Genomic DNA, 14,181 nt, shown 5'->3' with positions numbered 1-14,181 from the left:
GACATGCAAGTCAGTTTCAACATACTCAAGAATGGGCATGATGGAGGTATAGTAAGTCTCTTACCGGATGAGCAGCATCCCCAATCAAAGCAATACACCCCTTAACAACATACGGATAAGGCTGATGAACCCAAAGCCGCCACGGCCTCACTTCAATCCCAATAGCAAGATGCGCCTTGACCTTCTCATCCAGCTCAGGATACGGCGCAAGCAGTTCCTCGACAGGCAAATCGGCACCACCCCACGTCTGATTCGCATAGTCGCCTTTCTCGCGGGGGAAGAAGCAGTAGTAAGACAGGAGTTCGCCGCCGTTACAAGGCGAGAGGACGATCTTGTCCCACTTGCCTTCTTGGCCGCCCCAGTATTCTAGCGCGCTGTTGAGGGAGTAGTCTTGTAGGCCGAGGCGTTGGATGTCTTTACGCATGACGTTGGCGTGCAGGCAACTGGATTCTGCGGGGCGCTTTTCGGGGTTCAGGCCGATTATCTTGCGGGTGGTGGAGCCGATGCCGTCGGCGCCGATGATGAGGTCGTGGTGGAAGGTGGTGTTGTTGGTGAAGGTGATTAAGCCGGTTGGGAGGTCTATACTATTGCACTATACATACTCGTTAGTATATTTTATGGTTAGAGAGGCCAAAGATCTTACCGCATGGTTCACCAACAACTCCACCGGCGTCCCCTCCCCCTCCGCTTGCAGCGCACACTCCATAAGCATCTTATGCATATACTGCCGATGAAACATATTATACACATAACCCCACCGCTCCTCGTAGTCATCAAGGTCGTAGACGCTAACCGGCTCGCCCGTCGTCCAGTCCCGGTTTATGAGCTTCTTCAAAACAACAGGGTCGCCTTTCTCGATATCGACGCCCCATTCGTGGAGCCAGCGCGTGCCGTTGGCGGCGCAGGAGACGGATGCGCCTGCTTCGCCGGCGAAGTCGTTGCGCTCGTAGATTGTGACGGTGTGGCCGGCACGCCGGAGGGCGATGGCTGATGAGAGGCCGCCGATGCCTCCGCCGATTATGCCTACGCTTAGGGGTCTCCAGGTGTTGGGTTCTAGTGAGCCCATGGTTGCGAGATTCACGTCGGTGTTGTAGAGGGATGGATCGCTAAGAAGCTGGGTGTAGTTTGGACAATAAAAGACAGTGTAGAAAAGGCTGAAAGACGAGTATGAGTATGATCAGATTGGATCATCTCCTTCTAATATACCGTGTGAGCGCCATGTTCAGCCCATACTTTGCAGCATCCCGTCCCGGCTCGAGTTACTCAGCCGATGTGAACCTTCCAACTTTGGAACTGTCTTATCTGTAAATGGCTTTGTGGAATTAGCAAGCACCAATATCTTTCCAGAGTTTACACAAACTGAGGTGATAAGGCCTGCTGCTCATGACCGAAGTTGGAAGTTGGCGAAGTTGCGTAGCCGTAGGATGTCTGTGTAACGTCAATAGACGATACGTAGCCGACACGGAAGATCCGACGGAAGACCTCATCGGATCGCTCCAGGGCTCTCTTGCGCAATTGTACTAGTGTGTGAGGGATCTTGATCCTTCCGCGTCAGGACTTGCCGTCTACTGTACCTGGTCACTTTGGGCATGCTTCGACTTCTCGAACAAACGTATTCTCCTACACCCTCTTTTCGCAAACATCGATTTCTGACTTTGGTGGACTTGCGGCTGTCCAAATCTGATACCCATGATTCGTTTTTGATCCGCAAAGCCATCTTCGAAAAAGGTCATCGCACGACGTTGGCTTTCGCATCCCACCAAGCCGTATGCTGATTGATCGTCAAGACCTCCTCCGTGACACGATGCTGGATGGCATGCAAATACTGCTGTCGCCGTTCGTGTAGCTGTCGCATCACTTCTGCTTCGTCAGTGTAACGGTGGTCTTGCCTGTCGGCACATTTTGCGTCCGGAACGCTGCTTCCGTCGGATCTTGCATCTCGACCCACTAATACCAAATCCTAGAGATAAGAAAGATAACGGCCTGGCAGCGAAGGTATTGCGCTCACGGTTGGTAAGTTAAGTAAGCAGTGTATTCTTGAGCGATGTATGATGTTGTCGGACAAGAGCCCGTCATTCGGCGAGAATTTTAGCGGCGGTGCTTGTTGTGCACCGGCCGCCATCGGCTGCTCTCAACCCAAGACCTCTTCACAGATCCGACTTTGACGTCTCAGAAAGCAACCTTTTGTCATCTTGTTCTGCTCTCATCTCTCTCAGCTTCTATGTCATATGGTACAGTCAAGGCTTCATTTCAAGCATTCAGACTCTTCCGCTGTCCTGCACGCCCGTCACGCCGAATTTTTACACAGGTAGGTGACAAGGTGCGCGATAGTAGTACGAGAGGATGCATTCCACAGGGACATTTTTCGGTGCGTCCAAAGAGACTGTCATTCGTGCCCTAATGCTAGCTTGCCCCCATACAGCGCAATCAGTAGACTCTAAGCCGCTTTTCTCTCAATGAATATAATACTCGACAAAAAGGTCATCGAGCGCAGCGTCGTCCCTACTGATCAAGTTCCTAGGTTTGCCAATCGCAGCTACATCTTGAAGGATGTTAGGACTGATAACCTCGACCGCATTATCCGACTCTTCGCGCTTGCGCACTATTATCGAACCCGGTAACCCACACACTAACAAGAGTCGATCGTCGACTTTTGTCTTGTCTGAGCAAGCCAATAGGCGGAACGTTCCAGGATTGGCCGAGCCACTCACAAAGCAAATCTGTCGCTCAGACTCAGCGATGAAGGTACACAAACAGTTTTGAGTTGCCATGAACTTCTGGAACCACTTTGGAGTGTTGGTGCCATCCATCCAGAGAGTAAGGTATCCTTCAAGCTTGTCTCTTCTCGACCCGGAAAGGGTCTTACCCCAGTTGGTTCGATCTTTCTGGCTTGGCCAGGTAGCGTTGGCGCTGAGTGGGACAAACTCTTTGAGTGTTGGCTGCGCATAAAAGATAGCATGGATCTTGCAGCCAATAGTTTGCGCCCAGTCTGCCCATTGAAGCATACTTCGTAGGTTTTGTACATGCGCACGTCGTTCGTCTGTCTCTATCCGGCGAGACACACGACATGAACGATGCCTGAATCCACCCATCAAGTGATGGCGAAGGGAATTCCACCTCGAAGGTCGGAGGTTATCTGTCTCTAACGCTATTGCCTTTATCGCGTAGAAGGAAACACAACCGCGGACGGTACCAGCTTCTCTGGCAAGCACCGTGAGGACGCTTTGAGTAGCGTGTACAGATAGGTTCTGTCGAGCACGGAGTTTACGGAGTCTTTCCTCTGACCCTGGTGGATTTCTCACAGCTATTCCATGAAGATCAGTTCCTGGGTATCCCGGCACATCCCGCCAAGTGTTGCTTTTGAATGTAGACCAATCCGGGATCCACGATGGGATACCTGGCAGCCGTCGCGCAGCGGCAATGTGCAGGAACCTTAGGTTACTAGTCGTTTGAATCAGATGAATCGTGAGCTGTCGGTAGAGTAAGGGTATCTGTGTCTCCTTTGCGACGTCATATGTCGGAGCCGAAAGATCGCTTGCTCCCCGCTTGCGCAAGATGGCCCAGATGCCGTATGCCATGTCTCTTGGATCAGTGGCTGCTCTCTGGTACAGCGCACCGACCAAGTCGTCTGATGCAGTCTCTTTGATATCGCCTCGATAGGCCAGGTATCCTAGGGCAGATCGTCGCAGATGGTAGCAGATGAACATGAGACAAATGAAAACCCCCAAAATGCCGATGTACATGAACGCATTCTCAATTTTACGCTCAAGTACAAAACGTACTCTCCACTTAGGATACTTTCGAGAACAGACAGACACGACACCGACTAAAAGAGTTGTCGTCGTGTATACGGAGAGCAAACTAATTGCTGTAATCCATATCGATCGCCGTGTCGAGGCAATTTTCCTAAGGATGGTTTCATGCTCTTGAAGAGTATGGAGCACGCTACTTTCAGCCAACTGGTCAATTGATTGTAGTTGCCCCCTGTCAAATACGATTGCCTCCCATGCAATAGCGGCCCTCGGAAAGTATCCGAACGAAGATCGTAGAGACAGCAGTGTCCACTCAAAATCAGACCACTGAACGTGTTCGGTTCCGCACACAATCACTGGGTATGAAGCCAGCAGGATCTCTTGATAAGTCCACAGCCGATCCTTCCACGGCCGATCGAAAAGGTAGACGAGATCTGCCCCTGAGACGTATCGCACCCGGTGAGTGACCTTGGCTAGTAGAGGGGAATCGTTTCCTTCAAATGTTAGTTTAATACACGAAGTAGACAGATATGCACTTACCCCAATATGGTGCCGAGTGGTACGTGAGACTCCAACTGGAAAGGAAAAAGCGTAGCGCTGCAATAAAGGGTCGATATTGCGGTGGTCCATCCGGCACGACGTTGACATATTTCTTCAGGCCGCCATCCGCCAGGTATCTCATGGCGCGGTCGGAGCTCTCATTACCCTCACCCAGCCAGACATACACTTGCGCAGCCTTGGTGTAGATATCCCCCATGAGGGGAATCTGCCACGCCTTCTCCTTTCTCACGTCCTCTTGATCGATGCAAATCGCGTCCACCCAGATGACTAGGCCTCCGAGCTTCTTACTCAGGTGCCACAAGGCTGAGTAACAATTCTCGCCAACGCCAAAGATAACGCCATCGCACATAATGCTGCGGGTAGGAGTCGGGTCGCCCCATACGTATGATAATGCTGTGAAGGCGGGATCGAGGTCGAGGTTGATGATGCGTAGAGTGCATTCGACTTGCGTGCCTTTGGGAGCATCTCTGGGAATTGGGCGCACGTCAAGAACGCGTATTGTTTTCGTATATGGAGGAAGAGCGTGCCTTTCGTACACAGTCTGCTTGTTTGATGGGCCATGTTCGGCTTGTTCTACATGCACGACCGCGTCTGCCATTGTTGGTGGTATACTGAGCTCGCAAGGCTGGAAGATACGTAGCGCAAGACCTCGAGAAAGCGTAGAAGTGAAATGGCAGCTTTGCCGGTAGAGTGCGTCTGGACAGTAAATTGACGCTCGTACAACGAACAATTTGTCAGGAGGTTTGTAGAGGCTGAAGGCAGTCAAGTAATATCTGCTGCGATGAACTTAAGCAAGCAAGGCTGGGGGACACTAGTGAACGCCCAGTCTGCCTATGTGCCCATTCGGCCCCGCGACTGTTGTAAAATTAGAACCGCATGGCCGCGCTGGCAGTTCATCCGCGATGGACGATAGTGATAATCCGCTGAAAGGCGTTGTTTGTATGGGTATCACATTCTCCCTACATACGAAAACATACATGCTATTTCTATATTTCTCTAAAAGACCCGTCAACAGGCTTCCTACTAACTCCAGTATACTGCTGCTGTGGTTGCTGTTGCTGTTCCGCGCCCGGTGTGAAAGCGCGATATGGCTGCTGTTGCTGTCCCACACTTCCAGCCACCGGCGTATACGACCTCTGCCCTGGGTATGCTGGCGCCGCATTTGTGAAAGAGCCATGGTTTGTTGACTCTGAGGCTGCGTAGCCGGGTTGCAACGCTGCGGGTGCTGGTGGGGGCGTGTAGGTATCGTACGACGGGGAGGGGTCGATGTTGTAGGCGTAGGGGTTCGCGGCAGGTGGTGAGGGGGATTGGTGGCGGTGGTCGGGTTCGTCGTAGTAGTCGCGCTGGTCGTAGGTTTGGGGTTGATTGTAGGATGGCTGTTGGTTGTAGGGAGGTTGGTGGTTGTATTGACTGAGCTGGTCGTGGGAGTCGTAGGCTTGGGCTGCGCCTGGCGAGCGGCGGCCGTATGGCTGATGCTGTTGCTGCTGCTGCTGGGTTGCATATCCTTCGTTTGCGCTGTAGACTGGTGATAGGTTGTGCCCTGGCGAACCTCTGCGGTAGTCGTCCTGCTGCGCGTATGGTCGGCCGTATGCACCCTGGCCGTTCAACGGAGCTCCTTCACTAACGAAAGAATCGTTATGATAGCCGCTTTGGGGGTAGCCCTGACCGTAGTTGTCCATTGGCGACACTGGGGACCGGCCCGGGCCAGGCGATCGTCTTTGTGTGGGCACAGCCGCCGCTGCTACGCCTGCCATTGACCCCCCTATGGGACTGCCGTTGCGGTCTAGCCTGTCCATCTCCATGTCGCCTTGCTTCTGGGGCGCGGGCTGTTCCTCGACTTGGACATGTACGTCGCGCCCGTCTTTCCACGTGGGCATTGCGGGAAGCGAATCTTCGTTGACGACGGCTCGTGTCGAATCGAATGTCGCGAACTGCGGTCTCTCGGGCTGCGCGGCTGGCGCGAAGGTGGGCATGGCGTTGGAGCGGTATTGCTGGTTCACCGGGCGGGTGTCGATGGGCGGAGGAGGCGGCGCAGCGGCATGCGCCTGAGCGTAGGGATTCTGGGCGTAGGGATTCATGGGGGGAGGAGGCGCTCCATATGGCGTGGGATACGGCGCAGCGGGATCGCTCTTGACGCGCTTGTGGCCTCTTCCACCACTGCCGCTGCAGCAGCACGTGCAGCATCTAAAGCAGCAGCACGCGCACTCGGCGCCGCAGCATATGCATCGCGCTATGCAGGTAACCACGGATATGACGATGAGGGCGCCAATAATGATGACGACGATAACCGGCCATCTGTTGTCTGTGAGCAAAGGGGAAGCAGCCTGAGGCCTGGCGATCCAACGCACTTGCAGTAGGCCTTGGCCATGCAGTTGTCCCATGAACTGAGCGTGTTCTTGGCCTCATCCAGCGGATTCTGGCGCGCAAACAGCGAGTGGACGAGTAGCGACGGCATGGCGATATCGGGTGTCCAAAGAGGCGACGCGTTGGGTGTGTCTTCCGTCCAGCGGGTTTAAGGGAGTCGTTCGCGGTGCAGAGGCCGGCCGGGGTATATGGCTATGGATGGGGATATAACGATCGACGGGACAGGACGTGCCTCATGTCGCTACAGGACTTCACGGCATCAAGGAGGAAGTACAAGGCGAGGCGTGAGTGTCCGGGTCATGTGGTGGTGCATCGCTTGCTTTGACGTCCCCTGGAATGACGCTGGGTGCCAAAGGCGAAACGGCCGTGAAGCTTGGAAGGGGCGGGACATGGCCAAGCACCCATGCCGACGCGGTCGCCGTGGCTGAGTTAGCCGCTAATCCGCGTTTCGCACCAACATGCCCTCTTTCCCCGCAAAGCCTATCGTGGCGCTATCGTATTTAGACCCGAGTGCAAGATTGTGTCGTCGCTTTTCGATCGCGCGCAGTAGCTTTACCATGGTTGGCAACGGTATGGCGCGGAGTGGAGTTGACAGCGGGGAGGGAGTACGCAATGCTGGTGACGCCTCGCGGCATGCCATCAACAAGAGAGCGCCGAACGTCAACAAACCCGACATCCTCGCATGCCATTCCGGTTGCATGGCACGATCGTCTTCTCCAAAGCTTGTAGTGTACCACGCGTTCAACAGGTACCATCCGGCAAGAACGGCAGAGGGCGTGGACTTCTATCCGATATCCGACATTGACATGTGTAGAGCACGTCGTCTCCTTAACTGTCATGTCGTTCCATCTATTCCACATCAATAATGCCCTTTACTCACAAACCCCGATATTGGATTGCGGTCTGGTGTTTCGTGAGTTTGTTGAGTGGGTGGTATGATATCCTCTACGTCTGCCTGCGCCCTCACAGCTTGCCCAGTGGCAGATGGCATGCGCCTTTCTTCAAGCCCATGGAACAATGGGCTGCTTTTGATAACCTATACGGGGCGCAAGCATGTATACAAGGCGACACTGTCTTATTGACCAAGACCAGCATCAGCTGCTTCGAGGTGAGCCTTCACCTAGCCTACTTGTGCCAACTTGCTCGGCCGGGCGCACTGCGTTCGACATTGGAAGGCAGGCGCGTCGCCGGTCGGTTCGCTCCACAGATAGCTCTATGTGGTCTCCTCGCTTTTGTCATTCAGGCGACAAAGCAGATGTTCTACAGTAGGTTCAGTATCACTCGGTAGGTGTTGTGCGAAGACATACTGAGCGTCAATACAGTTGGAGCGCAGTTCAATTCCAAGGCCTTCAAAGAACATACCTCTTCCAGTCTCATTTGGCTTGTGGTTAGGTACGCCGGCGGCGCATCGTATAACATGGAGCTCACGTTAAAGTCCAACCCAGTTACGCGTCCCTTACCATCTCTGCGTGTGCAGCAACATCCTTCTTGAAAGAAATACACGCTAGCTTGTTGGACGGACACGTGACCCAACCACCTCCAGCATCTACCACGGAGAAGCCGCCGACACAGGATCCATGATAGGCATGCAAGATATCTTGTTTACCCACCGACCTCTCCACAGTAGTCTTGGATGGTGCTGGCCGCGTCCACAGAACCAAAGTTCCCAGGTGCCAAGGGCTGCCCCTCCCCCACCACCCAGCGGCAGCTTCCCCTTCCAGCCAGCTTCCAGCCGCGGGCCTGCCACACTCATCTACGTCACCGATCACGCACTACCCGCTTGCTACAACGCCTAGCCCTACATAACCAGCCATGTCTTCAACCCCCTCTATTGCCGAACTGCAAGCCTATTCTGAAGAAGTACAAGCCCTTTACAACAAACTTCCCAACCTCCGCGACCTGCCCGACAACAAAGTCAACGAGACAACCGCACTCGAACAAGACGTCAAGAACCTCGACGTGAAAGAACAGTCCCTTGAAGACAAAGTAGACGCCTACGTTAAAGGGTTCCTCTACATTGGCGGCCCGAAACCTCGACGACAGAAGCAACAAGTTACCACATCGACCTAAACAAACATGCCGGACCACCCAATTGAGCAAGGCGCCGCTGGCAGTAAGTTAGACCTCCTCTTCCCACTCACCACACCACCCAGCCTGCTTAAGCCATGACTGACGCTTCGTCTCCACAGGCCTCACCGACAAGATCGCAAAGGAGTCCTCCGACTCGACCGCATCCTCGCACGACAACCACGCCGAGGGCGGAAACCTACTCGCTTCAGCTCACAATTCCAAGGTATGCTATTCGCGTGCCGTTGTTATACACATGGATCGGAACGGAAGCTAATACATTTATAGGGCCCAGCCATTCCGGACAACATGCCCAAGGCGGAGAGCAAGGAGGACCTCAAGAAGAGGGCTGAGGAGTTGAACAAATAGAGTGGTTGAGGAACACACGTGTGCGGTGGATATATGCATCATGTTCTAGGAAACAGTGAAGAGCAGCTTATAGCATGCGGAATATACCTTCAATTTCAGCACACGCTCTTGTCGCTCTGGTGTTGCATCTGCTTTCGACTTTTCCCTCGTAGTTCTTATTCGTACGCCTACGCATGCTGATAGACTCATGTCAAGGAATAGCCCTTGTGGTACAAGTCGTGGCAACTGTGCGTAGAGATGCTGCTTACCCCTAGGTCAGGTGCGATTGATGTGGAATTTGGTCCTGGTGCGAACATACTACTTCAGATAACGAAAACTTCTAACAATGACTTTGGTTCGCTTGGGGAGGGGTGACGATGGCAGAGACAGCTGCTCGTGAATTGGAATTGGCATGTCTGACATCATTTTGCGAGAATGGAAGTTGAGTTGTTTGGAGGGGCGGAAGCCTGCGTACAGGGAGTCGCACCTTATCTTCCGGGAATGTTCAGCGCTGTCTTCGATACTGCGATCTGTGCCGGCTGCAGTTTGGCAGTTCCTCCCGAGGTCGAGTCATGCCGAACCACGTGCTTGCCAATATGTGAGAGTGCCTATGACGTCACCACGTCTGGCTAATGTGATGAATTCGAAGACCGGACGACTCCGATCGTTTGCCCAAATATGGTATCTTTGTCTCAATCCATCTATTCTGGATTGCACCGTTCTTGTTCGCAGCCTTGCACCGTCAATGGCGGCCAATCTCTCGAATACAGTCGGGAGTGGGTCCCGAGGGCGCGGCTGAGATGCGCAGCCATACTCAGCCTGGTGCGCAGCATCTAGGCAGCTTTACAAGCTGCGTGCTGACATGGCAACCTCCTTTTGTCTTTTCATTTTTCACGTCCTCACTCACATTAGACGCCATTCTATATCTTCCTAATCCTCCAACTGTACGACTCCGAATTGAGCCACATCGCGATCCCAACCACACCCCTGTTCACATTACTGTAATGTTGATCTCTTGATCACGCTTTAGTCCTACAGCAACCTTGTCGTACGGCCTGAGCTCTGGCTTGAAACCTTTTGTTCTGTAGCTTGGGGCAACGGCTATGTCTAAAGCTCTGGCTAAAGCTGGGTCGCTCAGTCCCGAAATTCGCCTCGCACAAGCTGTCTCCGAATTCGAAGCCGACCTGTCAAGCGAACAGAAGTCCGCATTTCGCACTCTGAAGTCGCAGACACTTTTGGCGACACCCACACCAAGCGATGTCATGCGACTGACTGCCGAGGTTGACCGCCGCATGTCAAACAAGTTTAGCAGTCGATGCTTCGGTCCGCGCTTTACCAACTTCCTTCAAGCTGTTCAGCAATTTGCTGCGCTTGGGGACGTCGTGGTTGGAGGCTCACAGAACCTGATCGCGTGTGGCGTGTGGTCATTGGTACGCATGTCGATATTAGTGAGTAATTGTTGTTGTGTCCATGTTCACGTCAGTTACTGATGGTACACAGTCGTTTGTGAGCGTGTCAAACCACGTAGAGAAGCTATCGTCGATATTCATGGACCTTGGTCGCTCTTGTCCACGCCATCAGGAAATTGCTGTGCTCTATCCACTCTCTAAGAAGCTACAGGTCTACATCCTCGAATATTTCATCGTGGTCGTTGCTCTGTGTCATTACTTGCTCAGGTTCGGCCAAAAGTCCGCTCTCCAGCAGTTCACATCATCGTTGAGTGGAGGGGAGCTGAAAACGTTCCAGTATGACCTCGAGAAGTGGGCACACTCGATCGAAAAAGAGATGCAAGTCAGTGAGTTTCAACAAAGCTCTGGGTTTCGAGCATTATCCCGATCAATGTTCGACTCCGCATTGTACCAGCAAAAACTTGCGGCGAAGGAGCAGGTGCTCGATCTCTGTTCTACGTACGACTACGAAACAGTCTGGAAGCAGACAAGGAAGGTCGGGAATACATCGCTCTTTACACGTTTCGACAAATATCGAGAGTGGAAGGATAGCTTACAAACTTGCACAATAGTATTCACTGGCAAGTTGGGATCGGGAAAGTCCGTGTTGCTAGCCAACATCGTGGACGATCTCAGCCTCTCTACCGAAAGAGATCGACCCTTGGTAGCCTACTTCTTCTGCAGACACGATCTACCCGAGAGTCTGCAAGCACGCACCATTCTTGGCTCACTAGTACGACAAATGCTGCGGAGTATTGCTGACTTCGACAAACTTTCAGATGTATGCCAAGATAGACATACCACTGAAGACGTTGACAAGATACTAGAGATAGTTCTCCAGGCTTATCCCCCTACCTATAAAACATTTCTCGTAGTAGATGGACTGGACGAGTGCAGCGAAGGAGAAATAGCGACGCTGGTACAAGCGGTGAGGGCCATCCAAGCAAAGCTAAAGGTCTTCATTTGTGCGTCTTTCCGGGTAGAGCCAAACAAGGGTTAGTGAAATCCCTGTATGAATTGTATGCGAGGAGAATACTGACCTGGTAAACGCAATTTTAGGTCTACAGTCGATGACACGTCGCCTCCTGGATGCCCGCATAGTTCAGTTACCCGAAAGCAACCCAGACATCGAGACCTTCATCGAAGCAGAGCTCTATCGTTGTCTGGACGAAGATCTTCTAAACATCAGAAATTCTACACTGATATTGGACATCCAAGAGTCGCTCCTTCAGCGCTCCCAAGGCATGTTCCTTTGGGCGGCTCTTCAGATCCAGTCTTTGTGTAGTATGAAGACTGATCATGCCATTCGCGAAGCCCTGGCAGACCTGCCCAAAGACCTTGCGCAAACCTTTTCCCGCATCTTACACAAATCAGGAGCCTCGGATCCGTCGCTCCAAGCAAAGATACTGGAGGTCGTATTGGCAGCTTGCCGACCTCTGACGACTGAGGAGTTGAGAGAAGCCTTAAGCGTCGATCCCGGACATGCAGTATGGGATCCGTCTAAGATGTTGAACGATGTGCAGTCAGCCCTAGCCTGCTGCGGATGTCTTCTTACTGTCGATGAGGAAGAGTCGACTGTCCGAGTCATACATCACAGCGTCAAGCAATACATTCTTCATGGTCTTGACGACGTGAAGTACATGGGTTTCTCTGTTGGAAGAGCACACGGAACGTTGGCGGATATCATTGTTACCTATCTTGGGTACGGTGTTTTCGAAACCCAACTTGAGAGAAACCATGCCCATCCGATCTTAGCACAAGCAGTGCCGTCTACGGTCATGCGAAACACCGTGGGCGGCTCGAGCTCCGCTCGGCAACTTGCTATGAAGCTTCTCAAGTCCAAGAAGCAATCCGCATTTGACTTGAGCAAGACGGTTGCTGAAGCTCGTGGTCATTCGTACTCTGAGCCCCAGGACGGATTCAAGTTCTTTGGTTATGCGAATACCAATTGGCAGAATCATATTCCATACGTTACAAGTCGAGCTGATGCTATCTGCGAACTTGCAACTACACTGATTCGGAGTCGATATCCAGAGCTGGAAACGACGAATGCAGATTCTGATTTGTATTGGAGCTTCGCTGCCACCACGCATCAAGATACAAGAATTCTCGAATTGCTGATGCTGCAATCTCAGAAGATGAAGCTGTGTGCACAAAAGACATTGGTGTTGCTAGTGAGAACCGGAGACAAGGACACTATCAAAGTACTACTGAACGCTGGCGTTGATGCAAATAGCAATCGTGACGGAGCACCTCCGATAATCGTTCTGGCAGCGAGCAATGGAGACAGTATCATGATTAAGTTCCTACTCAGCTTCAGTACGGTTGACGTCAATGCCGGCGACTGGTTCGGGGATACCGCAGTGAAAAAGGCCGTAGAGGTGGAAAACGAACACATCATCAAGCTACTTCTCAGCTCTGACAGGATAGATGTCAACGTGAAGAACAATATCGGGAACACTGTATTACTGCAGGCCATAGACACTGGAAATGCGGGCATTATTAAGCTATTGATCAACGACGATAAGATTGACGTCAACGCGCAAAGCAATTCTGGGAGTACAGCACTACTCAAAGCTGTGAAATATGGAGATGAGAAGATCGTCAGACTGCTACTGGGTATCCGCAACATTGACGTCAATGCGAGAGACATAGACGGGAAGACTGCATTAATGCACGCGACGTGTAAGAGGAACAAGGACATGATGAAGCTGCTGCTTGGAAGCAAGAGCGTCGATGTTAATATCAAGGATGATACTGGAAGAACGGCGTTACTAGATGCAGCAAGTAAAGGATACAGCGACGTAGTCAAGCTGATGCTGACAAGCAAAAACATCGAAGTCAACACAGCGGACAATACAGGGTGGACGCCACTGATGTATGCAGCATTCCACGGAAAGATAGAAGTGGTCCGGCTGCTTCTTACTAGTCGCAAGATAGACGTCAATGTGAAGGGGCAATATCACGTTACGGCGTTGACTTTAGCGGTAAGCAAGAGTCATCAAGATGTTGTTGAGCTGCTGGTACTTTCACGCCACTAGGGTTAGCTACAATTCATATCGCACGTTGCTGAATACATATTACCAAATCCTGATAACCTGTCAGTCTCCAAGTCAACGTAGACGTCTAGCTTAACCGTATAGTGAATACTACCTAGGTATGTTTGTAGAATGCTTGCGACACGAATGGTAGCTACCTCTATCGGCAGCAAAAGTCAACAGCAGCGGCTTAAGCAGCTTGCAACAAGCAGACGTTTCTACGGTTATCAAAGACTCTTTAACATTCATGGTCACCACATATGCGAACTCAGCGCGTCTTTAGATACCACTACTCTAGATACATCAACCCGCTCGCAAACATTTGTGCTCTGTATCCACGGGCAGCTGCATATCATTCTCTTAGTGTCTCTCAATGTATTGATCACGCCTTGACCATGGATCGCAACACTGAAAGTCAGCATAATACCTTCTAAACTACCTAACGGCTAGAAGCTAGGACTAGCGACCCTGAAGCCTCCTGTTCGTCGACCCTATATACCGTCGCAGGTGCAAGCTAGACTGTCGACATTTCAACCAAGGCCAGAACATTCGCTAACTCCAAAGACAGCACGTTGTAGGCAATCTCTGATCACGTGGCCTGAT

General features: G+C 52.0%; 3 protein-coding genes across 3 annotated transcripts; 1 reads left to right on the top strand and 2 right to left on the bottom strand.

Annotated features, from left to right (window-relative positions):
* Positions 1-25: 25 nt before the first annotated feature.
* J4E92_003684 (uncharacterized protein) lies at positions 26-648 on the bottom strand (the record flags this gene model as incomplete). The annotated part of the gene is made up of 2 exons (XM_051495080.1): positions 26-584; positions 644-648. The coding sequence occupies 2 exons, from the start codon at positions 646-648 to the stop codon at positions 26-28; spliced, it is 564 nt and encodes a 187-aa protein (XP_051355373.1).
* Positions 649-5,299: 4,651 nt separating this feature from the next.
* J4E92_003683 (uncharacterized protein) lies at positions 5,300-6,768 on the bottom strand (the record flags this gene model as incomplete). Its single annotated transcript, XM_051495079.1, has 2 exons — positions 5,300-6,470; positions 6,662-6,768. The coding sequence occupies 2 exons, from the start codon at positions 6,766-6,768 to the stop codon at positions 5,300-5,302; spliced, it is 1,278 nt and encodes a 425-aa protein (XP_051355372.1).
* A 4,784-nt stretch (positions 6,769-11,552) lies between these two features.
* Positions 11,553-13,581, top strand: J4E92_003682 (uncharacterized protein; the record flags this gene model as incomplete). The annotated part of the gene is made up of 2 exons (XM_051495078.1): positions 11,553-11,559; positions 11,600-13,581. 2 exons carry the CDS (start codon positions 11,553-11,555, stop codon positions 13,579-13,581), a joined length of 1,989 nt encoding a protein of 662 aa, XP_051355371.1.
* Between the last annotated feature and the right edge of the window lie 600 nt (positions 13,582-14,181).

This window comes from Alternaria infectoria (genome assembly GCF_024043175.1).
Source record: "Alternaria infectoria strain BMP 0036 chromosome Unknown scaffold_4, whole genome shotgun sequence".
Taxonomy (NCBI): domain Eukaryota; kingdom Fungi; phylum Ascomycota; class Dothideomycetes; order Pleosporales; family Pleosporaceae; genus Alternaria; species Alternaria infectoria.
The sequence above is the reverse complement of the archived record's forward strand: the minus strand, read 5'-3'. Positions and strand labels throughout refer to the sequence as shown.